This window comes from Zonotrichia leucophrys, chromosome 2, assembly GCF_028769735.1.
Source record: "Zonotrichia leucophrys gambelii isolate GWCS_2022_RI chromosome 2, RI_Zleu_2.0, whole genome shotgun sequence".
Lineage (NCBI taxonomy): Eukaryota > Metazoa > Chordata > Aves > Passeriformes > Passerellidae > Zonotrichia > Zonotrichia leucophrys.
The window spans coordinates 36,520,088-36,546,334 of record NC_088171.1 but is presented as its reverse complement, the minus strand read 5'-3'; the positions used below and the strand labels follow the sequence as shown (position 1 = coordinate 36,546,334).

The 26,247-nt window shown below is 41.5% G+C and overlaps 1 protein-coding gene across 4 annotated transcripts in view; it reads left to right on the top strand.

Annotated features, from left to right (window-relative positions):
• The first annotated feature begins 817 nt into the window (after window positions 1-817).
• The window catches only part of RFTN1 (raftlin, lipid raft linker 1), a 95,657-nt gene continuing 70,227 nt past the window's right edge, over window positions 818-26,247 (top strand). The window contains exons 1-2 of one of the 4 annotated variants that reach the window (XM_064704592.1): window positions 818-999; window positions 11,110-11,265. In XM_064704592.1, the coding sequence (XP_064560662.1) occupies window positions 11,121-11,265 (145 nt within the window). In that variant the 5' untranslated portion in view covers window positions 818-999; window positions 11,110-11,120. The other 3 variants (XM_064704590.1, XM_064704591.1, XM_064704589.1) reach the window with 3 other exon arrangements.

Sequence of the window (26,247 nt, the reverse complement as noted above, 5' to 3'; positions counted from 1 at the left end):
GAACTGCAGGGACATGGACCAAAGCTTGCCCAATTGATCCCTATTGAAATCACAAGATTTTGTTTCCCTTCCTGAAAGGAAATCTGTCTGCTGGACCTGCTCCAGAAGCTCGCTGTCTGTCTTGTACTGAGGAGCCCAGAACTGGACACAGCACTGCAGATGTGGCCTCCCCAGGGCTGCGCAGAGGGGCAGCATCACCTCCCAAGACGTTCTGGCAATGCTTTTCCGGCTGCATCCCAGGATTCCCTTGGCCCTCTTTGCTCCACAGGCACACTGCTGGCTCATCCACACCTTGTTGTCCCCCAGGACTCCCACGTCCTCCTCTGCAGGGCTGCTTTCCCTAGGTTGGCTCCTAGCCCCTACTGGTGCGTGGGGTTATTCCTCCCCAGGTGCAGGACCCTGCATTTGCCACTGTTGAATTTGAGATGGTTCTTTGCCTAACTCCCCAACCTATCGAGGTCCCTCTGAAAGGCCGCACAATGCTCCGACGTATCAGCCACTGCTCCCAGTTTGATGGGGGAGTACAGGGGAGCCGGGTCGGGGTCGGGGTGGGGGCTGAGAGGGGCAGTGCGTGAGGGACTTCCCGCCCCGGCCGGCGGGCAGAGCAATCCGCCTTCGGGCTGTGCCGCCGGAGCGGGCGGGAAGCGCGGCTGCCCGGTCCCTGCGCGCCTCGGGCTGGGCGCGGGGCTCTCGCCGCCGCTCGGAGGAAGAGGAAGTGGCCGCGGCCCCCGGCCGGGCCGAGCTAGCGGGAGCGGAGCCGCCGCCCCGGGCTGCGCCGCGCAAACTTTGTGCCGGGCGGCGGGGCCGTGTGGCGGCGCGGCGCTGCCCCAGCACCTCCCCGTCGCGGAGCCGAGGGGGGAGCGGCCCCGGAGCGCGGCGGGCGGGCACGGGCGACAGCCGGAGTAGGAGGAGGAAACGCTGTCAGCGGGGCGGGCCGTCTCCGCCCGCCGGGCATCCTTCAGCACCACCGGGCTGCGCTTCGCCCGCTGCCTGCCCCAGGTACTGCCGCGCACCCCACCGGCTCGGCGGGCAAACTTGGTGAGGGGGCGGGAGGGGGTTGCTGCTGAGCAGGGTCTGCGCGCCGGAGCGGAGAAAGGCACTCCGGGGCTCCGACTCGTCGTGGTCCTCTGGCTCCCGAAGTTCGGAGCGGGGCGCGGGCTGGCCGGCGTGCCCGGGTTCGGAGGGGCTGCTGGAGCCCGGCGAGGGGGGGCACTGCCTCCCGCCCGCTCCCCGGCCGGGTTCCGGGCTGTGCAGCTGCTCCTGAGGGTCCGCTCGCTGCGGTCCTGCCCAGGGGCCGGAGCGGAGCCCGCCGGGAGGGCGGCAGGGCTGGCGGGCGGCGCCGTCCTGTCAGCCCATGGGTGCGGAGACTGCCGGGCTCCGCCGGGCTGCCCGCGGCCGGGGCGCACCGGGGGCGGCATCGCCGGCAATCCCTTGCCAGCCGGTGGGATGGTTATTTGCGTCCAGCCCCCGGCGCGGTGAGGCAGAGCCGGGAGAGGAGGGAGCTCTGAGGGGAGCCGGGTGAGCGCCCGCCTGCCCGCCCAGCCCGGCGCCGCTCCTCACATGCCGGGCACCTGGAGGCGGCGGTGCCGTGCCATCGTGTGGCTGGCTGGGGTCTGGGATTTTACAGTCGCTGTTTTCCAATTTTATTGCCTTTTCAAGTTCTTTATGTTGTTTCAGCACGGTTTTCTTACAATGTAAAGAGGCAGTGGTTCAGCGTTTTTATGTCTGAGTGTGAAATATATCTCTCTTCTCTCTGGTTTGTCTAAATTCTTGTCAAAACAGCCTCTTCTTACAGCCTGTGTATTTCTAGAAAAGGGGAATTTAGTTGAATGGACTTTACAGTTCTTCTTTGATACTTTCGGCTTAGTCAAATAATTAATGGGAGACATTTGTTCTCCATTACGCCTGAGCGTGCCTCCCTCTGGAGCGCTCCCGGCTCGGAGCGGAGAACGAGCAGAGCCAGGGGCTGCTGTGTGCCAGGACAGGGAGCGGGGCTGGAGTCCTGGTAGGGGTGGCTGTCGTGCTAAAGAGGATGCTGTATTTAAAATAATAAAATTATAACTATACCTGAAAGAGTGTTTTCAGCCAAAGTTTGGAAGCTGTGGTCTGATTGTATACTGCTTCAATTTTAATTCCCTTTAAAAAAATGTATTTATTTATTTATTTAGTTGGAGAATAACCTTATCAAGATATAGCTGGCCTCTAGCTTACAAGGGGAGATCTTTTTATACATCTGCTTTTATGTTTTATTTTTAATAAATCCAATCCATTTCAGGTTCTAGTATTGAATAACAAGTTAGTGGCAGTAACCCTTTTTTTCACAATGCTAGTGGTCACATATGTGTATTTAATTTCTGTTTTTTCTAGGGAAAAAGTAAAGTCTCAGAATGAAGGGTTATTTTAGGAATCTAGCTTAACCTCAAGTAAGTTACATTAGACAAGGGGCTTTCCACCTCTTGAATGTTGGCATTCCCCGGTCTGAGAATGAAGCATGAAATGAGTATATACAGCTGTGATTAAATACCCTAAGGGAGTTCTGAGCTGTGGTACTGGGAAACACAAATACCATATTGGGTATAATGAACTGGCCTCAGCCTCTGTGGTGGAAAAGCGGGGGTCACAGACTTGTGAAAAATTAAAATCAAAGTTGATTAAGTCTCTTTTTGTAGTAAATAAAAAATATTCACATAACTACTATTCCATCCCTAACTTCATGTGAGATCCCAGAGCTTCACACCTTGCACTAGTGATCTACTTTACTTTTTGCCTTCATCAGGTGGCTGGGGTTGTACTCCTAGGCAAACTAGCAAAAGGCTGTAAACACAGGACTGTCAAGTCTGTAGTTTCATGTTTTACCATGGTTTTACTCACTGTCGTTAAGCAGCTGTGCATACATTGTAATATGCATCTGTTTCTTGTGCCTGTTCACTGTGGGGTGAACTTTAAAAGAAAGTTGGATTAATATCTAATTCCTGTGGATGCTTTTGTCAGGTTTTTTAATCTGTGATTTCTCTTTATGTTCTTGATAGCAGTACTCTTTCTTAGCATCCAGTAGCCTCCTCCTGTCGCATGGAGGCAACTTGCTTGAACATTTGCACATGGTATTTTTGGCATAAATTTTACCTGTGCATTGTTCAGTGACATTAACACTTTGTTATCTTGACCAGAAATACGCTGCCTAAAAGTATTTTGTAGAAAGATGTGGTATTATCTGAATCTTCTGCTTTACTGGAAGATGGTGTTGTGGTACCAGCAAGCGTTAAATATTTTGGATGAACGTTACAGGGTGATGTGGGAGGCGTGGGAAGCAGGGCTCTCCCACCAACCTGCTGTTCCTCACATTGCCCCCACTGCTAGCACAACGCTTGCCTTATTCCTGCGCCACTTCTCTCTGATCCTGCTCGCTCCTCTTCCTCCCCCCCTGTTGCTCACGTACACACACACCCACACGGCCCAGCTCTGTTTCCCTCGAGGGGTTTCAGTGTGGCTGGTGGCAGGGAGCGCACAGAGGTGGCCTGGTGACTTGCAGGCCCGGGGACAGCACAGGCGCAGTAAGCGAGTCATGCAGGGCAGCAGAGTCGAGCCCCAGCCGTGATGTGAACTCTGCAATGAGAGCAATAGCACCTAATAAGAGTTTGTTGAAATCATGCTATCATGCTGGCGTGTTATTTGACATGCTGCATGCTAGTGCTGGGCTTTCTGTGTAACTTGTGTTTACAAGACCTGTCAGGGTAGTCTGTTCTAACTTTGCTGAATCCATATCATAGTTATCCGTGTATTACTTTGCTTTCTTCCTGAAGCTTAGAAACTCTGGAAACTAGACCAGCAATTGTCTTAATTGGCCAAATTCTGTTTTTCTCTGTTTTTTCTGTGTAGTCAGTACATTGTCTCCCTGGGAGACAGTACCAAATCTGATGAAATAGTTTGGTTTTTAATTCTAGCAATTGGGGCTGCAATTCATCATGACAGGTCTTCCAGAGGTCTTGGTATGAATCCAGATTAGTCCTGATTTGTGTTCTGCTTCTGTTGAGTTGTGGTATCTTTGGCTTCCACAGCTTGCCTTGGCTTCTGGCACGTTTCATTTTATGCTGGTGTTTCTTGATCCGAGACTGTTCCTCTGCTGAACTTTGTTCCTGTCTCTTAAGCTCTCTGCTTATTCTACATTTCCTTCTTTATTAGGTAATTCATCTCACTGTGTCTGGAAACCTTCTTATGAATTCTCTTGTCACTCCTTGGGTTCCTAGTTCTGCAGATACTCATATTGTAGTTCAAACATGTTCCAGACCTCCCCTGTACATCCTCCAGTTGCTCATTCCTGTTCATCTTACTAATGAATTCCTTAGGTTTTGAGATTTGCTTTTTGAAATTGAAAACCTTAACTGCAGATTTACTTGGGTTGCTCTGCAGTTTAATTTAAATCAAATCAATCATAAAGGATAAATCTGGGATTATTCTTTCACCAACCTTCTTAGAAGCTGAGATTTAGTTATCAGCCTCAAGTCTAAAATCCTGACAGCACCGGTCAAATTCATAGATACGTGGTGAAAAAAAAATTGGTCAGCTGTAACATCTGACAATAGATGGGACTGATTTATGGTAATTGTTCCTTGTATCTGTAAGTTTTTCAGAATGTTTCAAATTGTTTGGTAAACATTAGTTCCTTAAGCACAGATCTCTCCACACAAATAAAAATTATTGCATGATTTATTGAACATATGCTTACATATCTTCCTGCATGGTAATACTATTGAAAAAATAAACGACTGAGTGGGTATCTCTTAGTAAGGAATGTCCCTCTTAGGTGGTGTAATCTCACAAAAAACCTTTGCAGGGTGGGAAAAATGAGAAGTCAGAAGCATGGCTCTTTTCTGGGGACTGACAAAGGATCATCCTGGCATCCTATTCTGCTTTCTTTGTTTACCTGTACACCCAGTTTGCCAGGTCTGCTGTTTTTAATTCTCTGCTTTGGTTGTGCTGGTTTTTTTGCCTTGTTATTCTTCTTCTGCTTCATTGCTTTAACTATGCTAGGAAAGGGACTCGACTGTAATTTGCAAGTGCTCTCAGGGTTTGTTTGGAGCTGAGTGGGAGACTGAACACTCTGGTGTTTCCTAGACTGAGAAGGATGCAAGAATGGAGTGACCACATGCCAGCAAGTGAACTGAGCATGAAGTGCTTATTATTTTGAAAATGGAAAGGTCAGGATTGCAGGAGTGAGGGTTTAAGAAAATAAGCATGTCTCATTACTGCACAACAAATGTGAAGTCCTGCAATTATTTGTAAATGCCTTCCAGCATCCCTGTGAGGTACCTAAGTATTACCCATGGAAGGAAAAATGAAGATGAAAGGTCTTAACCAAAATCAAGAGAGAAAACCTGTTAATACATTGCAGTTATCTTGTTTTCCAGCTGCTGCATTCATCAGTAAGAATACTATATTCTATATTTTGTGCAAAGAACATCAGCAGTGACCTAGGATATGTATTTTAAAAAATAAATTAATTCATGATAAACCTTGCAAAATACATTCACTAGTCCTGGCCCATAAATGCTTTAAATATGTTAATGCAAGCAAGCTTGCTCTCACTAATTTTGCTTAAAAACAAGCTGACAAGCATTAATTTTCCATACAGCATGTTTTCCTTGGATGCCATTGTAAGTACTAAAATTACCTTGTTCCTATTTCACTTACTCGTTTGCTAGAATGTTCAGTCTAATGCTGTATACTTAGCAGTTGACTCTAAGATTATAAGTATTTAAAATGATTGTTTTGGAATTATTTTCAAATCATCCCTCTTAGTAGTCATTGACATTATGCATTGATTAGTTGAAATAAACTATTTAGCCAATATGTACTTAGTTGATAAGCATCCCTTAAATTACTTATTCTGGTAATCTATTCAAGCTTCCATTAGCCATGTGGTTCTGTTACATTTCAGTGCAATTTTCATTATTATTCCTTGGAGATAAATTGTTAAGGATTTTCATGAAAGGATGGATCAATAAATCAGAAGATTAGCCTCATTTATTCCCCAGTTTACCCCCCAAGTGAAAATCAGATAGAAGGCAAGGGTTTTTTTGTTTTCCCTTCTTTTCTTTGTGCTCTTTTTCTTCTGAAAGGGAATCCTGGGCTCTGAATCACTGTTAACAAGAAAATAAGTTGTTAGCTACATGGTATTATTTTATCCTTTCTCTTTGCTAATTCTGAAGTTGTTGTATTTCATCTGTTTTGAACACACACTAGCAACCCAAGAAAGCAAATTCAGGCTGCAAGAGGGTATTTTAGCAAAGCTGAGGTTCAGAAATCATCAGTTGAGAACCTGACACATCTCTAAAAGAGCTGTAAAAATTCCTGTGATACATTCAGGATACATTCCTTATCATGGATCACAGAGGTGATTAAAAGTAGAAATACTGCTGGCTTTTTTTTTTTTTCCTCTTGCTGACTACAATTTGTTGTATTTTTTTTTATTTGTTTTTTTTTTTTTTTTTTCCATGGCAAAGGATGGTACTGGTTTCAATAAAACTTACACTGAGGAGCATTCAGGGTGAGGTCATTGGACATGCTGGGATGGGTTTCACCAGGTGCAGGTACAGCACCTGCACCTCCAGATGCTCCCCAGAGCTCCTCTGCTCCTAAAATACACAATGCAGGACCCTGCTGGGGAGGAGGAGGTGGCAGCAAGAGGTTTATTCTGCAGCTGGTGAGCTGGGAGTCTGTTTGGGATGTTCAAATCCTGGGTTAGATTTTGCATTGTTTGCAGAAGCAAGCTGCTCCTTTCCTAACCAGTGAAGGCCTCTGCTGGCCTTCACAAGAGAAACTAAGGAATGAATTGACTACAGGCTTTGCTGTTGTTCTGCAACTCAGCATATCTTCTATTCTTGATGCTTTGCAGAGTTAAAGTGAAGATGCAGACTAAAAAAGCCCAATCTGTTGTGAGATTTGGGTTTCAGTTCTGGTTTTATCATCATGTGGCTGAACACGTGAACAGTTTGAGATCAACAAGATCATAGAGCGCATGTAAGATTAATTTGCAATCTAAGTGAGTTTGTGGACAGAATTAGCTTTTCTGGCATATGTAATTGTAAAAGTCCATAGCTAAATCATAATTTTAGGGGTTAATGTTCTTCATTAAATGTTACTTTTCCAAGGTTTTTTTTTCTAAGTATAGAACTTCTGAGTTGATAATTAATTTCTGCATTAATGAAAAAGAAAATGTTTATCTTAGAACCTACTGCAGAGCAAAAAAAATTTGAAAATTTGGCAGTGTCTTTGAAGGATTGTTTTTCAATTTGCTAAAAAGTGAATATTAGTGATAATATTTTGGTTTAATATGAATAAAAATGGAATTCACATGCAGGTGAAGAAAGACAGGATAAGTGTATGTAGTACAGTAACCTCAAGCATGTCTTATAGCAAACTAATACACCTGAAAATGTGCATGGAAGTAAGTTTAGATACTTTGAATGCAGCAGTGATGAACATTTCTTACAGCACCCTTTGATAACTGCAATGTAGAAAATGAAGGAGGGGAATAATGTCCTGTTGACAAGTAGATTTGTAAGTGAAAAGCAAGGAGACGCTTTCAGATGATGGTGGGAAGACTAAACAGCACTAACTTTGCTGTGAATGAAAGGAAGAAGGTAATAACTGTTAAAAACTGATGTTAAAAGCCTTTGAAAGGTTATAAAGCAAGCTGTCCCAGAAGGACATTTGTGGGATAACTTTGAGCAGAATTTGGTGATTGAGTGATGACTTGTCATGCACACATCATCAGTATATTTGAGAAAACTTTTAAGAATTCCTACCTCTGTGGAATTATTTTCATGCTTAGAGTCCTCTGTTAAAATAGGAACTTAATTTTTGAAGATTTGTTTTCTACTGCTGAAGCACTTGTATTCTTATTACTGTGGAAAAGATTTTGATGTTGTGAAACCTAATTTTTGTCCTCTGATCCCTCATTTTTTTCAGGTGAAAGCATCCTTTTTCATCATCCTTTTCCACGTGCCTGCTTTAAGTAACGCAACTGCCTGTACTTAGTGAAATGTGAGGAAGCCTTTATCCTCAAGGATACTGTTTGAAGTTTTAGCTAAACAGCACAAAGGTGAAAATTCTTCTAGGAAGCAGTGACTCAGGGAATTAGTAACAAAAAAAAGTGTGTTTTCAGTCCATTCCCAGGTGGGCAGGTAGCTCATGCTGAATGACTTGTGGGTTGTCTCTGTTCGCAGAGGTTGTTGCTCACATGGGTAGTGAGGGTGGAGGAGTTTTTCTCCAAAGGGCTGAGAAAATGTTTGCTGGAGAAGCACAGGAGAGTGTCTGTGGCTGCTGCGGGAAGTGCAGGCTTTTATTTTTTAATACTTTCACCCCAGTTTCGGAAAGAATGCAAAACACTCTGCAATGTGAAATGCAGTGTCCCCAAGGCCTCCTTCTGCAGCCATCACTGTCTAAGAGTCGTGTGGATTTCAGACTATTTGTTATTTATACAACTAAAGGTTGCAGGCACTGCAGCAGAATGACCTCTGAAATGGAATTTTTTTCCTTACAAAACCCTGTGTACCTATGATGTGTAAGAATTACTGGGCAATCGCTGCAACAAGAAATTTGGTACGCTTGCTAACACTTCTATCTCCTATCCAAAAGCATGCTGCTAGATGTGTTCCATTATAGCTCATGGAAAAATACCTAATGTCTTGTTAGGCTCATTAATATGCAATACATGTTTATGTATTAAAATAAATTATATTTTAGACTGAAGCAAATAAACTGCACAGGCAAAAGAAGAAACTGCTGTATAAATGAAAGAATAATCTTTTAATGGTAATAGTTGTCATTACAAAAAAAAAAGGTGGAAAGTATCACTTTGGGAGCATAAAAAGATCATGAGGATTTTTAACTTTAAATTCCAAATTTAAAAAAAATTGAGTCTGCAAACCTCCATTTCATTGATAGACATTGTTAAAGTAGTTTTTACCTTTCCTTCAAAATAAACAGGGAAAGTTGTTTTCTGCTGGATGAATCCACCAAATATCGAGACTTCAGGAATACAACTATCATCACATCATTCTATTTTCTCAATGCTAGAGGTCTTTGTAGCAAATGTTTTTTCTGCTTCCTGGTTCTGTGTGATCAAATATTTACTGTGTTACTTTTTTCAAGTTGGATGTGTTGTTCAGTCCTATTTTGATATATTTATTAGAGACTTTGCAGGAAGATGTAGGTGTGCATTTATGGACTTTGCACATGATAAGAACCTGGGTAGTACTGCTAAGCCCTGAAAAACTTTCAGCTCTGTCTTCCAGGGGTGCTGGAGAATGGGGTGAGGCTATTACTGAGCACTAGAAGCACAAAGGAATAGAGAAAAGTTATGAGAGATGAGCTGCAAACTTCTCAGTTAATTTTGTTGGATAAAAATAAGGAGAAACAGATTCTTTGTCTGCTAGGAAGTTGACAGTAAACTGTGAATGTGATGATTCAGCTGTGAATGATGATTTTAGGTGCAGTAGGTGTATTATTTGCACTAGAGATAGGGAAGCATGAATGTTATTTTCATCAGCCTTGTTAAGATCTCATTTTGAGCATATGGCCACCTGTGTTCATGTAGAGAAATGAGAACAGTGATGCAAATGAGAGTGAGTGGGGTGATGAAGGGACCACAGATCCTGTCTAGGAAATGGCAGAAAAGGCAGAATGCATTTATCATAGCAAAATACAGCAAGAGATTTGGGAACTATTAATAAGAATGATTTTGCGAGGAAGTATGAGGAAGGAACAAAATCTATAAAAGTTAAACCACAGTATAAATAAAAATGTAGGTATTTTTCTGCAAGTGGTTTCCAAATACCTTGGGGCTGTATATTTGCCTGACTTTGTAAGCTCCTGGGGGATGGAGCTGTGGCATCAGCTGACGAGCAGCTCTTTGGAGACGGTGAACCTGAGCAAGGTTTTCATTCTCTGCTTTAGGTTTCTGAATGTCAAGGTAAAGGCAGCTCTGATCTGTGCCTGAGCTTTCTCAGGTGCTCAGTGCTGTGTGTCACAGCTGGCTGGGGGCTGTGGCACTGACCTTCCTGGTGCTCCATGCAGTGTGTTCACACTCCATGGATCCCATGCCTTTATCTGGGCAGGGGGGCTGTGGGAGCCACTCTCTGTCACTGGGAGTCTATTCTGCGTTTCCCTCCCTGTTCTCAGAGCATGACTTTATCTGTGTGGGCGGTGGCAGGATGTTAGATGGGTTGTGATGGAAAACCTCAGGTGCCTACCTGACGTGTCTTCACACTTTTGATTTTTGTACTTGATGCTGGTTGAAATAATTTGTCTGAGCCCCACCAGTGTTGTTGAGAGGTATTTGAGGGTTTGGATCACATGAATGTTTTCAGCAAGTAATTCTTCCATTCTTTCATACCCAGATGAGCTATAATGTGCAGGATATTGAGAAACATTTAATGTGTAGCAGGAATGGTTGTCAGGAATAATCCTTTAAAATGTTGTGGGCTGGCAGCTTATTAAAGAGAACTAGATTTATCTAATGCAGTTCTGTGGCCAGGTGCCTCTTCTGTTTTGAAGATAGGCTTGTAAAGTGCCATTATCTCCTAAAAAAATGAAGTGGGAGGAAGTGAGGTTATTCTGTAAATGCAGGTAGTTCTCTGCAGAGAGAACTTGCTTTTTACATTAAATTACAAGGCTAGATAGTAATTTGAATATTACAGGGATCTGTGTAAAAGTTAATACTAGATGCTCTCTTAGTAACTGCATGTATAGAAGTTGTTACTAGGTTGACAGCCTTAATATTAGCAAGTTATTTTGCATTTTCAGCTACTTTTTATAATGGAATGTGTGTCTTCCAGAATGTACCATTGAATACATTTGAAAGTTGCAAAATACATACATTAAACTGTCAATTTTCCAATAAAATAATAGTATGCCTGAGGGTAGATATGAGTAGTATATTCTTCAGTTACTATCTGAGCATTTATTTGATTACATAATTTTATGTAATTTGTAGGCAGCTTGCATTTAAATATTAAAGATACTAGTGTGGGGCATGAAACCAGAAGGAAAAACCTCAAAGTTAATAATGCTTATGCATTTTCCCTTTTTCCTACCTCTTTGTATCAGGAACTGCTGAAATGGGTTGTGGATTGAACAAATTAGAGAAGCATGATGAAAAACGACCTGGTAATATCTATTCAACTTTGAAGAGGCCCCAGGTAGAAACCAAAATAGATGTTTGCTATGAATATCGATTCTTGGACTTCACGACACTAAATGATAGTAAGTACATAATATTTTTCTTTAAAATTTTTTTCTCTATTAAAGTAGCTATGTTAATTGGTCTATAATGTTTTTTAAATAGTTGTTAAGTTCTTAAAATGTCTTCAATTTCTTTAAGTGAATGCCTTTTCTTCAGTCATAATGCTTCCATGCAGAGATCTTAGTGAGAATTCTGTGTGAATTTTTAGCCTTATAGCTAGTTACAGGTTTTCAGATTTTAGGTTCTTTTACCCTTCCCCCATTACTTGGTTTGTTTTCTTTGATTTTTTTTTTTTTGTGTTTTTACTCTGATGTGGACATTTTATTTCCTTCATTTGCATTTTGTCCAATTTTCATATGGTAAACAATTCAGGCCTGCAAGGTTATATACTTTATTGCTCATTTTCCTTGCTCCCCTTGTGCCCTCTGGGCTCTGTGAGAGATATTTTGAGAGGCTGAAGTTAGTGTCTTCAGTTTTGATAGCTTGCCATAAATAACTCTTATGTGGTTATAGATACTTGCAGGTGCACCCATGTAGGTGGAAACAGGATAGTGAGAGACACTGAAGACCTAAAATATCATCAAAGGGCTGAAGTTTCAATCTCATGCATTTTTTACCTTGGTTTTTTTCTTCAGTCTGAAGTAGTCTGGTTTTAATTCTTGTGGCAATCCACAGATATTCTGGTTTTTTTCTTGCTGATTGACATCAGGCATCTCTGCCAGTGTTGCTCACACCATTGCCTGTGCCCTCTTTCACTTCAGAATTAGCTGTTCTACAAGCAATAACTCCTCACACCATTTGGGAATCTGAAGCTTGAGCAGAAGGCTGGGACCTGCTTCTTGCTATATATAAAACACCACAGTACCAAAATCTGCTAGAGCTGGCTGGCAGGAGGCCAGGTAGAGCCTCTGTGCCCTGAGTGTGCTGCAACTTCTCTTGTTTTGCAAGTCAGGTCAAAGGAGAAGCTGGAGCCTCGAGTCTCTCATGGTGTGAGACAAGGAGCTGCTGGTTGTCACTTGATGGGACGCCTCGTGCAGCTCAGTGTGTCAGCCCTGAGCAGTGGGAATTGGCTGGGTCTTAAAACTGCTGCAAGCAAACTTGGGTTTGAAGAAGGTGGAGGTTTAGCACAGGTGATTGGACAGGACTGTGCTCTTGCAGGCAGTTGTGAGAGTCGAGAAATTTTGTCTTTGCAGACTTTGAGTGCCTGTCTTCTGTATTTGTGTTCTCTTATGTTTTTTGATACACTAATTGGGATGCACTGCTGTTATTGAGAGCACCAAGCAAATGGGAGAGGAATTTTTTTCATGTTTATGTATTGCAGTTGTTTCGACATTTATGTGTTTTTATTTCAAAGTGAACTGTTTATGTCCTTTGATAGTTTGACAGCTTTTACTGAGATGTATTGCAAGTTTTGTCATTAGCAAAAATGAATTAATATTGAGGACACACTTCTCTGGGCTTTTCTGGAATGTTCATCGCTGTTCTGTCTGAGTGCCTCTCAAGCTTTAGCATGTGCATTATCCTGTTCTCTCATGAAATCTCATCTTTGACACTGTGGAGGAAGAATCAGTACTTGTGGTAGCAATGTGGCTTGCTCCAGGCACAGAGGATGTCTGGTAAAAAGAGAAAAAGTTAAACCCAGGCTTTCTAAGTCTGATTAAATACATAGGTTCATTGTATAGCATACTTGTATATGTTTTTCTTACTCATCATAGATTGTTACAATACGATTTTAAGAGGCATGGCTTTAAGGAGACTGTTAGTAGAAGCACTTCTATCAGATTCTTGGGCTTGCCAAATAGCATAAGCTCTTCAGCTCTGCTGAGTTCTGCTTTGACATGTTGGATCCCCATCACTCCAGTCTCTGAAGATGTCAGCAGATAGGCAGATGTGGGGGGATAGAGTGTTGTTCCTGCTCTTTTTCCTTAGTTATCACTTACAACTATGTGCTCTCAGGATTGGCAGTTCCCTCCCTGTTCTAGTCTTTGGCTGTGTGAAGGCTCGTGTTGCACTATGTGGTGTTATGACATTCCAGCCTTTTTGCATCATGACTGGTTCATTTATGTTTTTGCTGAGAAATAACCTCTACAGATAAAGAGTTAACAGTGAGTGTTTCACCTATGTCTGTATGGATTTGGAGGCTTCTAAGAATGAAATGCTCCTAGAGGTGTAAAAAAAACATTTGGATTGTGAAGTCTGTCTTCTGTGAATCTACTTTAGCCTTTCCAGTTTGTATGTATATCATGACATCATTTTTTCCACAGGTTTTCTCCTTCACTGGGTTTTTAGAATAAGCCATGTTAAATTATGAGTGGCTACAGAGTATTTTATTGTATTCTTGTGCTAGGCCTTGTTTACAAAGCTGGTGAGCCTGGTAGTGCCGACAGGTACTCATTTTTCTCTGTAGCTTTTGTATTGCAATGATTGCTCTGATAACTATATCTCTCACAAGTCTTTAATCTTAATGGTGAGAAGGAGGTGATTATCTGCATGTTGCAGGTGGGAGCTAATTCACAGGTTACTGCCAGAAGTTTTCCAAGTTCTTAACATTTCTTCCTGTGTTCCAAAACTTGAGACATAAAGGTGGATACTGGTCATATTTGCAGTTTAGAACTGCATGTATTTGCAATTTTGATACCCAGATAATGAAAGATCAGTTCCAGAATGTGGCATATGTTTAAAGTGCATTTTGGCCTCCTCCTTTTTTTTTTTTTTTGATAAGTTTTTGCAGCTGTATGTGGGGAAATCCTGCTCTCCTCTCTCTTGCCTCCCATCTGCTCTGTGAATTGATTTAACTTGAGTATCTAGCAGGATATGTAGTTATTTTGTTTGGTTATCCTCTGCTGTATCGGTGTCTTGTCTGAAGAATGCTGGAGTTGGTTGAAGTGAAGGGAGCATATTGTCAGGAAGAGAAACAGATCCTTCTTTAAATCAGCTCACACTCTTATGAACTCACAGAATCACTGAGTGAGCTTGGAAGGGACCACAGTGGGTCATCTGGTCCAACCTCCCTGCTCAAGCAGGGTCATCCCAGAGCACATGGCACACGATTGAGTCCAGATGGTTTTTGGAAATCTGCAGTGAGGGAGACTCCACAACCTCTCTGAGCAATCCATTCCAGTGTGTGGTCACGTGCACAGTACAGAAGTTCTTCCTCATATTCAGGTGAAACTTCCTATGTGACAGCTTCTGTCCATTGCCTCTTGTCCTAGTTGTTGGCATCACAAAGAAGAGCCTGGCTCCGTTCTCTTTAGATATTTTATACACATTAATGAGCTCCCCTCTCAGTTGCCTCTTCTTGAGGCTGAACAGGCCCAGCTCCTCAGCCTTTTGTTGTAAGAAAGATTCCCCAGACCCTTGACCAACTTTGTAGCTGTGTGCTGGACCTGCTCCAGACACTCCATGTTTGTCTTGTACTGAGGAGCCCAGAACTGGAGGCAGCACTCCAGATGTGGCCTCCCCAGGGCTGAGCAGAGGCAGCATCACCTCCCTTGACCTTCTGGCAATGCTCATTCCCTTAGCATCACTCTCTTGAAAGCAGGGATAAAACTGTCCTGACAATCATTTTTCTGGAACGTTAGCTAGAAACTTAAGTTTACTTGCTGGCTGTCTTTGGTTACTGTTTATCTTCTGACATGCACAGCTAAAAGAATGTAAGAAAATATGCTCCTTTATTAAATTTTTTATTATTTTCTGAACTTTTGCCTTGCTTGGCACTGATGCAGATGTATGTCCAGTGGAAAACAATGTTTGATCACTTACTTGAGTGCTGTGTAAATAATGCACAGATGCAAAAGACAGATTTAAGGCTGCAGGTGTAAACCTCATTTTTATGTTGCCCAGTGTTAGAAACTGATTTACTTGAAAGTGAAGTGTCTATGGAACGACTGTCCAAGCTTTCAAGGAAAGCAGACTATGAAGAGCCCATCAGTTTCCATTGTTTATCAGTTTCCACAACACTGATAATCTTCATGGTTCTCCAGAATTAAAGTGGTTGGATTTGCCACTGTCCTTTACTTTTTGAAAAAAGCATGTAAATTGCTATCAGCAAAGGGTTATCTAGTATAGACTGGCACTTGAAGTGTAAGGGGTACTTTGCTAAGACATTTCAGGCTTGAGGTGGGCATGCTTGTTTTAAGCTGTTTGCTTTATAAATCTGCTTATGAGCCTGATCTTGTTTCTGTTAAGGTGGCCTCTTCCAAGAAATCCTTGTCTGTCTTCCATGTTGTTCCTTGACAGTGTCATTCTGTGTTCTATTCCTTAGTCATCTGTACTGTCCAAAGCTTATGGGCTGCTTTTCTCCCTCAGGTGAAACCACATCTGTTTTCACCTAAGTTAAATTGATAAAATCATCACACATTTTTACTTGTGAAGAAGACATTCCTATATTTGTGAATTGGGTGGTTCATTGCTGGTTCAGCAAAATGTCAGAAGTGCAGAGGAAGTTGTCTTCTCACTGCCCTAGAGACAATACTAGTGTTAAGTTGCAATGACTGAATTTTATAACAATAAAAACCCAAGGAAAATAAAAGAATTGCAGCCAACCTTTTGCCACAAAGCTGGAAGAGACAAATTAGGATCTACTCTATAATACTTCAGGCCTTTACTGTTAAAAAACCTGAAACAACAAAAGATTGTATCACCTGCCCAAAAGTCAAAAATTCTTTCTATTTTCCATCCTTTGCCTTATAAAAAAATGGGATGAAGAATGATCATCTTATATCTCTGCTATCTCCAAGTTTTACTGGAAATAGAGGCAAATGGTGAGCAAATCTCAGGGGGATATGTGCTGGCAGATGGAATAGTCTTAAGCAACCATGTTTTCAACAGTGCCTCTATGGGGTAAGCTGATTTGTTTTGTTTTGGTATTTTGTTGGAAAGAGAAATATTTCAATAATCTGCATTCCTTCCTTGCTCTTATCTGATCTACTTATTTTGGAAAACTGCCCTTGCTTAGACAGATCTTACAGAAACTAAGCTAACTTATTCACCCTCTGTTTCTTTTCTTTCACCTCTTTGGTTATGATGACCTGAGAAAAAACAGGAATCTGATAGTAATTTCACTCTTCACTTCTCAGAATAGTGTGGAATTTTTTGAAGTTTAGGGGAATTTTTTTGACTGACTTGATTGGGGTTTTTTTCTGTTTTGCTTTACATTCCTGTAGTATTTCATTGGCCTGATGAGTTACGATAGGTTTTGGCCTTGAATAAAGTTGGCATGAAGCATCTGCTAGCCATGTGATGAGAATGGAATGGGGTATAAATTTTTTTTAAATGGAGAAAGGCTATACTCTGAACAAGCTATTTGTGCTGTAAAACCACTAAAATCCAGATGTTTTGATGGAATGAAAAATACCAATACTTCACATGTCCCAAAGAAGTTTTTAAGTTATGATGTGAATACGTGAACATACGGTTTTTATCCTGATTGTCAAGAATTTGTCTCTTTAGTAAAAAAAAAACAAAACCAAAAACTAAAAAACCCCCAGAGAACAACATGAAGCAAATTATTTAAAAGTAAGGTTATTAATTGCATTCTAAAATTCTCACCATCTTTTTTGCTTGAATGTTGTAAGTGTTGTAGTCTAAGGACATGTATTTTTACCAGGACAGTACTCCTAGTTTAATAAATTTGCTACATACATGAAACCTTCTTATTTGAGGCATTTTAGGGTGTCTGTATATATATATATATATATTTATATATCTTTATATATATATATAAAATCTGAAAGTGTATATATCTTTCAAGTTCTGACAAGCATATGGATACTTTACCATCATGTTTTGGAGACAGTTATACTGCTTAAAAACCATTTACTATCATATTATTAAAACTGCTATGTCTGCGCTTTTGATTTTTATTGATTTTTTTCCTAATACAAGACACAAATAACGTGCTAGTGGACCTTTATTGGAGGCATTATTATATTAGAATCAATAGTTAAGAGTATATCCATACTGAAGTCTTTTATTTGAGATTAAATTTCAGTTTTGGCTTAAATTAATAGAAGCCCTCTCAGTTTTGTCCTTGGAGAAGGAAAGAAGTCTGATTCAGAATTTGAAGTGTCATGCACTGGAAATTGTGCAAGTAGAGGACAGAGAAGCTTTTTTCCTGTAAAAAGTGTATGCATTTTTGGTGAGGAAGTTCTTTTTGCTGTAGAACATAGTACTTGTTGATTTCAATGCTTACCTTCTCTTCCTATCAGTAATTTTTACATTAAGCAGGTATTTGTGCCTGACTTCTGCTTTCTGTTTCACTTCACCATTCACCTGGGAAAAAAACCCAAAACCCAAACATAAAAAATAAAAAACTCCAAGCAAGTGGCTGTGTGACTGAAAAAAGAACAAAACTGCAACTCTGCATTTGCAGGTGTGATTTGATTTAAGACTAGTAAAAGCAAATATTTCCCCATTGGCAAAGTTATTTAATTTTGTTTTCATTTCTGTAAGCAGAAGAACATAAATTAAATTAGCTTTTGAGTTTTGTATTTCAAGTTGACCAGGTCTGTTACCACCATTTAGTCCTCAAGAGTGATGAAATAAAATTAGCACGGCAAAACATTGTTAGGTTATTTATGAGATGTGATAACTTGAACCAGACTGTGTGTAGATCGCCTATAACTGACTGAAACAATCCTTCAGAGCAGATTAATGTCTAGCAGGTTCAGAGCAGAAAGATGATGAGCAGGAGAGGCCAATGGATTATTGCTTTGTAGCCCAGATTCTGCTAATGCTTCCCCTTTCTTAAAGCTTTGTCCATGTGTGTATCTCATTCAATTTAGTTTGGTTATATGTGTGATCGAAAGAACCAGCATGAGGGTTTTGCTGGATCGGAGCTTCTGTCCTTTCTGTTAATGCAAATATGAAGAAATGAATTTTTTTGGCTTGGTTTTCTGTTTCAAGTGAATGCCAGTCTGTGGCAATACAGAATCACAGAATATTCTGTGTTGGAGGGGACCCCCAAGGATCATTGAGTCCAACTCTTTAAATAAATGGCCCATGCAGGGATCAAATCCACAGCTTTGGCTTGCTCCAGCCAACTGAGATAATTTCCAGTAACCCTTCAGGACTTGCCACTTGTAAGTCACAGCAAAATGAAATGTTCCTGCTGTAGCAGTTTATAAAACTCACTTGTGTGTCTCGGGAAATTTGCAATTTGACATAAAAGGAGCATTCCATATGTTGGGAGTTTAATAAATGCCATAAATTACATCATAAATGTAATTGCTGGAAAGAGTCATTAGATTTGAACTTTACTGTTTTTTAAATAAGGATGCACAACTGTGAGATGTATTTTAGTTTCTAAGTGGAAGCTCTGCTTTCCATAATTATTGGTTGTATCTAGATCCTTGTTGTGATAGACTGCATGCACTCACTTTTTCTTCTATGTGTATATATGTATATATATATGTTCTGTATCAGTATATCAGTGAGGTGTGCAGTACACAGACACATATATATCATTGAGAGGAGTAATTCCTGGGGATATGAGTCTTCAATCACTTAAGTTTTGCTTTATTTCTACACTTAATTATACCAGAACGGAAAGTGCAAAGCTGAAGTCCTGTGATGACTGTGACAGAACTGGGAATAAGTCCTGGGTGGTCCATTGTGCTGGTGGCTAGATCATGGCCTTCAAAGCAAGAAGCTGGTCAATAGTAAGAATTAACTATTCTAGCCCAAATGTTAACAGCTATATACCTGCAGAAAAGCTGTACCATTCACATAATTTCAAATATGAAAAAGCATAAAGTTTGCTGGTATTTCTTGTCCCCTCAAGATCCAGCTGTACTGTGACATCACTATTTTGTGTTGGAATAATACATTATAGACTAGATGAAACCTTAGGTACAATATGGTATGTATGTTAGAACATCTCAAATATGTTAAAGAATGTAAGTATGATGTGTTTTGGAACTCTGTTTTCAACTTGTGCTTGGAAACAGTTTTGGTTTAGATGCTTTTATGGAATCCCAAGTACACCTGGTGATGTCATAGCCACGCTTTCTGTGTGGACTCTGCTTGTGTATTTAGACAATGGGTGTGTGCAAACCAGAAATGGACTAGGGAGGAAAGGAACATCTGCAGGATGTTCTATTTATACATGTTTCACTTTTTCAAAAAATGTGTGTCACAATAGTCATGTGGCTACTAACTTTCTAGTCTGCACCCATTCTTAGAAGGAAGATTGGATTCTATAATACTCCATTCTTACCATTCAGTCATTCATTTTATCTACTCTGAGCTCAGGGTTCTTCTTAGTGTAGTTAGTGAGCTCTTCCAAGAGATACATTTCATCATCAGGCTTACATGAATGCTGTAATTCACTCACATCATGGAAAAGTACAGATACTGTCTGAAAAGAGTTCTCAACTTCTAAGAAACCTTTTCTTTCTCTCAGCAACTCAGGAACTGCACGTGATCTTTCTGAGTGGCTGTGTCTTTTCTTTGGCCTCTGGCTTTGCACATTTTTCCAATCTTCATGTGGTTTTCATCCTCCTGATGCTGTTCAAGAGCCAAGGAGCCAGATTTGCAGTCTGCAAGGCTGGCAGACAGGCATTTCTCATGGAATGGTGAAATTATTAAAGCCACAGTTTTTTTTTCTGTTTTCTCAGAATCAAAACTTGCCCTGTGTTTAACTGGAGCAGGAGATCACACAGTAACTTCAAATAGTAAAAGTCTCATGGTTTTATTATGAGAGAGAAGTGATTAAGAGTCATCGCTGTGGTAATCTGCTGAGTCTTTTTAGAACTTGTTGCTACAAAACAGATAAAAGATAATATACAAAATCTATGCAGTACTGTAACGGACATCTTAACATATTTATGAAATAAATTATTTTTGTTTGGCTAAGATCTCCTACAAACTAAAGTTTAGAGTTGGTTCATCCTGAGTGGAGTATAGCCCCTTTGAGAAAAAAGGAACTTTGAGTGTCAACTGCTCTTGACCTTGAGATAGTGAAAGCACCAAACATGTACATTGATTGTGCAGGATTTTTTTAAATGTTTGCATTCATATTCCTCAAGTTCCAATGTGAAGAAGAAAAAGTCTCTGTTCTGATGGAAATGGTGTCAACATTCAGCTGTTTCACACAGCCTATAACAGTGTCTTGGTGGGTCATGTCCAAGGGTCCACATGGCTGAGGACAGGCTGGTGTCAGGCTGTGCATTGTCTGAAGCCAGTAGTGTAGGGCAAGAGGAGCAGACAGCCAGCTTGGGGCAGTTGCTTCTGGGGAGTTTACACTCCCCATTAAATGTGTTTGAGGGTTTTACTTTGGACAAGTCATGTGTTCTGCTGTACGCTGGACATCCCAGTGCATGTGTTTCAGAGCAGCCTGCAGGAAAGGTATCTGCAAAATGCTCCTGTCTGGCTTTGAGCCCTTCTGGGGGCTGCTCCAGGACATGCTGGTTTGTCCCAGCATCCGTCTCACGCTTATGACTGTACTTGTCATTGCTCTGCCCAAGTGACACTTGTAAAGAGATTTCACATTCAGAAGCATTTCTGTTCTACATCTGTTCTGGGTTTGTTTTCTGTTAATGCATTTTCATACATGCTACCAGTGCAGCTACTGCTTGATGACTTCCCTTGACTTCTTTTTGCCACTGGCAGCTACTCTGAGCACACTCCAGATGGGCTGACTGCCTCCTGCTTCCTCCCTAGTGTTATCTGAGGATGAAGACACGGACAGTGTTTTAACCTTACAAGTTTTTGCTCTTCTGTGTGCTCTGCCCTACACCCATGGGGGAAGGTACCACGGGTGTGGGACACAAAGTTGGACGGGCAGGGTTAGTGCTTGCCCCTCCGCACTGAGGATGGTGTGGTAGGTCAGACTTTGTTGTTGTGCAAGCTACTGCTGTGACTTTGCCATCGTTGGATGAAATTCTGGGAGTCCAAATGTGTGTTCACAGGTGGCTGTTGCCCTGTGTTGTCCCACGATTGCAGTACCTGTTGGTCAGTGGTTAGGCAGTTTGGGGAGGGGGACAGCTTTGCAGTGTCATCGTACAAACACTGTTCCAAACACTGCTCTTGCAGAGAGGCTCAGCAGAGCTCAGTGTCTAGAAGAGAGGAGAATCCAGTCTTTTCCTGGTGGCATTTAGCTGTTTATCTCTTTTATATGGGCATAGTTACTTTGTCTCTTCCCTGACTTTGAATGCCTGTTTTGACTTTTTCTCCTTGTTGGCAGGTGCCTTTGGCTGCTGATTCAGTGGCCCTCAGGAATCATTACAGGCTTGGGACTGAGTTTATGCTGAGGAAAAACATGGCTGAAAAGTAGCAGCAGCAGCACACCATGTGGGAAAAGGGAGGGGTAAGAGTGAAACTTGTGCCCTTCTCTTGTGAGAAGTGATAAAGGAGGGAGAACTGACAAAAGTAATGGTGAGAAAGTCTGTCCTTCTGCTCCCCTAGCTTGTAGAGAGGAGATGAAGGAGAAGGAAGGGGAGTAGTACATTCTGATCAAGTCCTGCAGTATGGAGATCATCTCCCCCCTATTCTCAACAAGCAAACATGTATTTCTCCCTGGGAAGCATCTGTTCCTTCCCTGCTTTTCTTTCAGCTTACAGAGGAAATGGCCTGCCAGTCCTCTTCCTAGGCTTTTGGCTGAAGCATCCCGTTCAGAGGACCATGCCCTGTCAGCTGCTTGATAGGCTGTCAACACTCAGCTGACATGTCAGCTCGTATGAAGCTCCAAAGGGTCTTCACAGCCAGAATCCTTCAATCCTAGAAACTGTCTCCACACTCTTTCCCACAAAAAAAACCCAAAAAAAACCCAAAAAAACCCACCAAAAAAAACCCCAACCCAGCAGTCAAGATATCTGTCAGCCTTGTGATGAGCTATAAGATCCCTAGCCCAGGCTCTGTGCCATAGCATTCCTGCTGCTGTGCCCCAGTCAACACAGACACTTCAGGATTCTCCTCTGAAGAAGTGGAGTGGAAGGCACAGCTGCAGCTAAACAGCAGTGGGGCAGAGAAAGGGTTCAAGTAACATATTGGCTAACTTTATTGTCAGACAAGATGAACATGGCCCAAAGTTACAAGCAAAGTGGTAAGAAAAACATGGAGGGAAAGTGGGATCTGGAACCCCAGGAGCAGGGACAAAGGCAAGAAAAAAGGATGATGGGCTGCTGATATGGCCTGCACCAGAAACATTCCCCCAGGGACCAGCATGACCAGAGAATTAACTGGAACAAAATTTAACTCAGCTTTGGTGCCTAGCATTGCACCTCCAGTCGTGGAGAGAACGTGAGAGGTATGCACCCTGTCTGTGGGCTGCGTGTTGAAATGGGGGGAATAGAAGCAAATCTTCCAACATCCTTCCACGGAATAGCAACAATTCAATAGCATTGAATTGTTGAAATGGGGAATAAAGCAAATCTTCCAACATCCTTCCACAGAATAGCACCTCCCCTGGTACAAAATGAGGCCTCCATGCTCTGGCTATCTCTGCAGCAGATCACACACAGAGCTGAGAAGAGTTCCAGGAGCAGGACTACGTTGGTGCTGCTGTTCCCCTGAGGGCGTGTGGGACCAGTTGGCTTTTCATGAGTGCAATAGGAAAGGGCACTGCCCTGAGGCCTCTGCCACCTATGTCTTCCAAAGAGGTAGAGCCACCCTGGGCTGGACCAGTTGTGGGTTGTGGTCATGGAGATCCCCCCAAACATTGTGTGTAATGCCATTGCTCTGTTCTCCTGTGTTTGGACAGGGGAGGGATTTCACAGCAGCACCTCACTGTGTCTGGAAGCCTAAGAGGGAGGTGTTAGCCTGACACTTACTATGCCCTGCTCCCTTGATATGAGCACTCATGCATGGTGGAGAGAGGAGAAAGGGTCTTCAGAAGGGAGTGGGCACGAGGAGAAAATAGAGCAGATGAAATAGGGAAAGAATATCAAGGGAGAGGAGTAGTTGAACACAAACGAAAAGAATTTGAGGGGTCGTGAGTGACTGTAGAAATGGAGGAGGACAGATAGCATTTGACATGTTGAGCAGGAAGAGAAGACATGGCCTTGCATGAGTTTTCAGTATTCTGGGAACTTTCCAGCGCCAGAGGGATGCCTTTTTGTTGTGTTGTATCAATGAAGCCCGGCAGGGACTGCGGCTGTCACTCTGACAAGATTTGCTATCAAGTTCTGCTTAAATAAAACCCATCCTATCATGCATGGGCAGGCACATGGTCTTTTACTGAAGAAGACAACTTACATTTCTGGATTCAGATCCCTTTGGGTTTTTCATGACAGCTTCTTTTTTATTTTTTTCCTTCTTTTGAATCTCAGTGACAGGAAAAACGTCCTCTGAGTGTGTTAGACTTATTTCATTATTGAACAGGGGAAAGCTTACTTTAAACCTTAAAATGCTGTCATTTCTAGAAAAAATCAACAGTCAATTTAAATTTTGTTTAGAGAATAACCTGAGAACATTTACGTAGTTTTAATCTATCATGGAAACCGCACAATTTCTCACTTTCTTTGCCCTGTTCTGTAAATATGTAGAATTGTTGCTTTAGCAACAAGCATAATTGTGACTGCAGTTTTAATTAAGGTTGTGAATATTGTACTCAGCAAAATAATGTAGTTTGCAAACCTTAATTATTGTCTCAATCTTAACTGTTCTTCAGGTTAGTGTTCTCACAGAATTTGCATGGGTTTTGTGTGCAAAAGCCTCACCTCCATTTTCTTTACCTTGACTTGGTATATAGAGAGACATTGATCCTATGCCTGTGAAGGTGCTTTATCTGCTTCAGGCCTTTTGTACTGTTTTGTTTTTCAGTGCCTGTGTGTATGTGCACAGGTGACAGGTAGCCTAGTAAGTCTGTAGAAGATGTAAATATACTGCCAAGCAAACATCTCACACTGGGCCTGGTATAAAACACCTTTTTGCCATAGGTGTCAGTTCAGTGCTGTATTCCGGGTGCCTGCTGGTTCATGGCTAGTTTTTGCAGCAGTGTCAGAACTCTTCAGTGTAGTCACTTGGTGAAATACCATTTGATCATTACTGTCTTGCAGCCATAACATATTACAAAGCTGATAAAGATTGATCCAGGCCTCCAGATTGTGGCCTTCTCTTTAAGCGATGAGGCAGCCTGAAAATATGTTCATTGCTTCTGTAGAGGACAAGAACTTATTAGCATTTGCCAAACTCTGTGCTAGTCTTGCTTCCAGTTCCCCAGCTAGCTCCTTTGGCACTTGTTCAGCTATCTTGGCAAAACCCTGGCACGTGTTGCATATTTTTGTCTCATGTTTTAAACAGTCTCAGTGACTTGGTTTTATCATACTGCAGTCATACAAGTGTGTAATTTCCTGGACTGAGAAGTGACACAATTACTACATGAAATTGCAGCCTGCTTTCTGTAAAACAACTTGCACACCCAGCATACTCTTGGTTTGTGTACAGTAATGGTTTTGCAAATGACTTGATATTTGTAACACAGTATACTGTGTGATAATCTTAGGAGAAGCAGGGGAGTTTCCAAGATATGAGGTGGCGTGTGAGAAGTTTTGGCTGAGTCTGATGCTTGCTCAGCAGCTGCTGTAGTGAAGTGGTGTGGCTCTTCCTGATACGTGGTAACCCATGGACTGTGATAAGGTCTTGCACAGGAACTGCAAGCTTAAGGCTTCCCAGCCAACTGGTTTTTGCAAAACCTGCTCATTTCATATAAATGAAGCTTCTTTAGTTGAATTGTGCAGAACTCGCAGCTTCTGTCTCCCCCCAAATAATCATCCTCTCAACTTGAGACTTGCAGTGATTAGCTACAGATTCTTCTTGAAAGAAACAGTCCTTTCAAGGGAAAGAGAATCTCATTAAGCCTTTGCTGTGAGCTGCAGCTCTTGATCAGCCCACGAAAGACAAGCTTGACAGTCATCAGGTGAGTTAAGAACTGCAAAAATATTATCTGTCTCTGTTAAACAGTCATCAGTTGAAAGAGTTCATCTCAGTCTGAGAATACAGAGACTTTTGTGTACGATGTGGCACATAAAAAATTAAAGACATCAAGGATGTGAGAAGTCCTAAAGGTGCCACGCATTTCCAAATGAATTGATAAAAGGCCTTAAATCTGAAAGAGAATGAGGTATGAGGTTTACAAAGAAACAGGTGGGATTTTTGAGAAAGTAAGAGATAAGCCAGGACATGGTTACTGGTGAAGTATAAATAAACAGCAGTCTACTGCTGTAGTTCCTCATTTGCAAAGCCCTTTGTGGTGTTCTTCTATTTAAACAATTGTTTCCTGAATTTCTTAATAACAACTGGTAAAAGAATTGACAAATAGTCCAAAATTGCATGGGTTAATTCACAAGCAGTTATTGTACAGATTACTAGTAAGCAAAAAAAAAATTAGCATCTACTTCTGTCTCAAATCACAAAACAAAAGAACAAAAAGAGAGTGACAGAATAAATGGTCTTTTGTTAAGTTATTGTTTCATAAAGTTTGGAACTGTGTCAGAATTGCCTTTTTTTGTTTTGTTTTGTTTTTGTTGTTTATTTACTTAGGAATGCTCAGCTCAGATGCAGCATCTGTCTTTCTTTGCAGTCCATCTACCCTATTTTTCCAGCTGGGTTGAATGCCTTGATGAAGCCTTTCAAGTAATCAAATAGATAAAATTGGACATATTTTGTGGGATTATTTTCATTGTTCTTCACCACATGTTCAATGAATACAACACGTTTTAATTGTAACACTTTGTTGTTAAGCTGCACTCTTGCACTACTTGTTGTCATTGTTGTTTGTTTAGTTTGGTTTTTTTTTATTATAGTAAATTTTTGTGAAAAATTGGTCTTCTCATCAACAGATACTTTCAGAGTACCCTTCCAGAAACATTGGTGGAAGCTCAGACTACTTTATCACTGATATTTCATTATTAGCCAATAACAAGTCTGACCTTTTTTGACATAAGAGAAGTTAGAAATTCTATTTTGCAGAATCCACTTAGGACTGGGGAGAAGTGAAAGCGACTTTGACGTGGGCTGTCATATGATTAGAAGTTAGAGCCACGTGCAGCTGCCTGTGACCT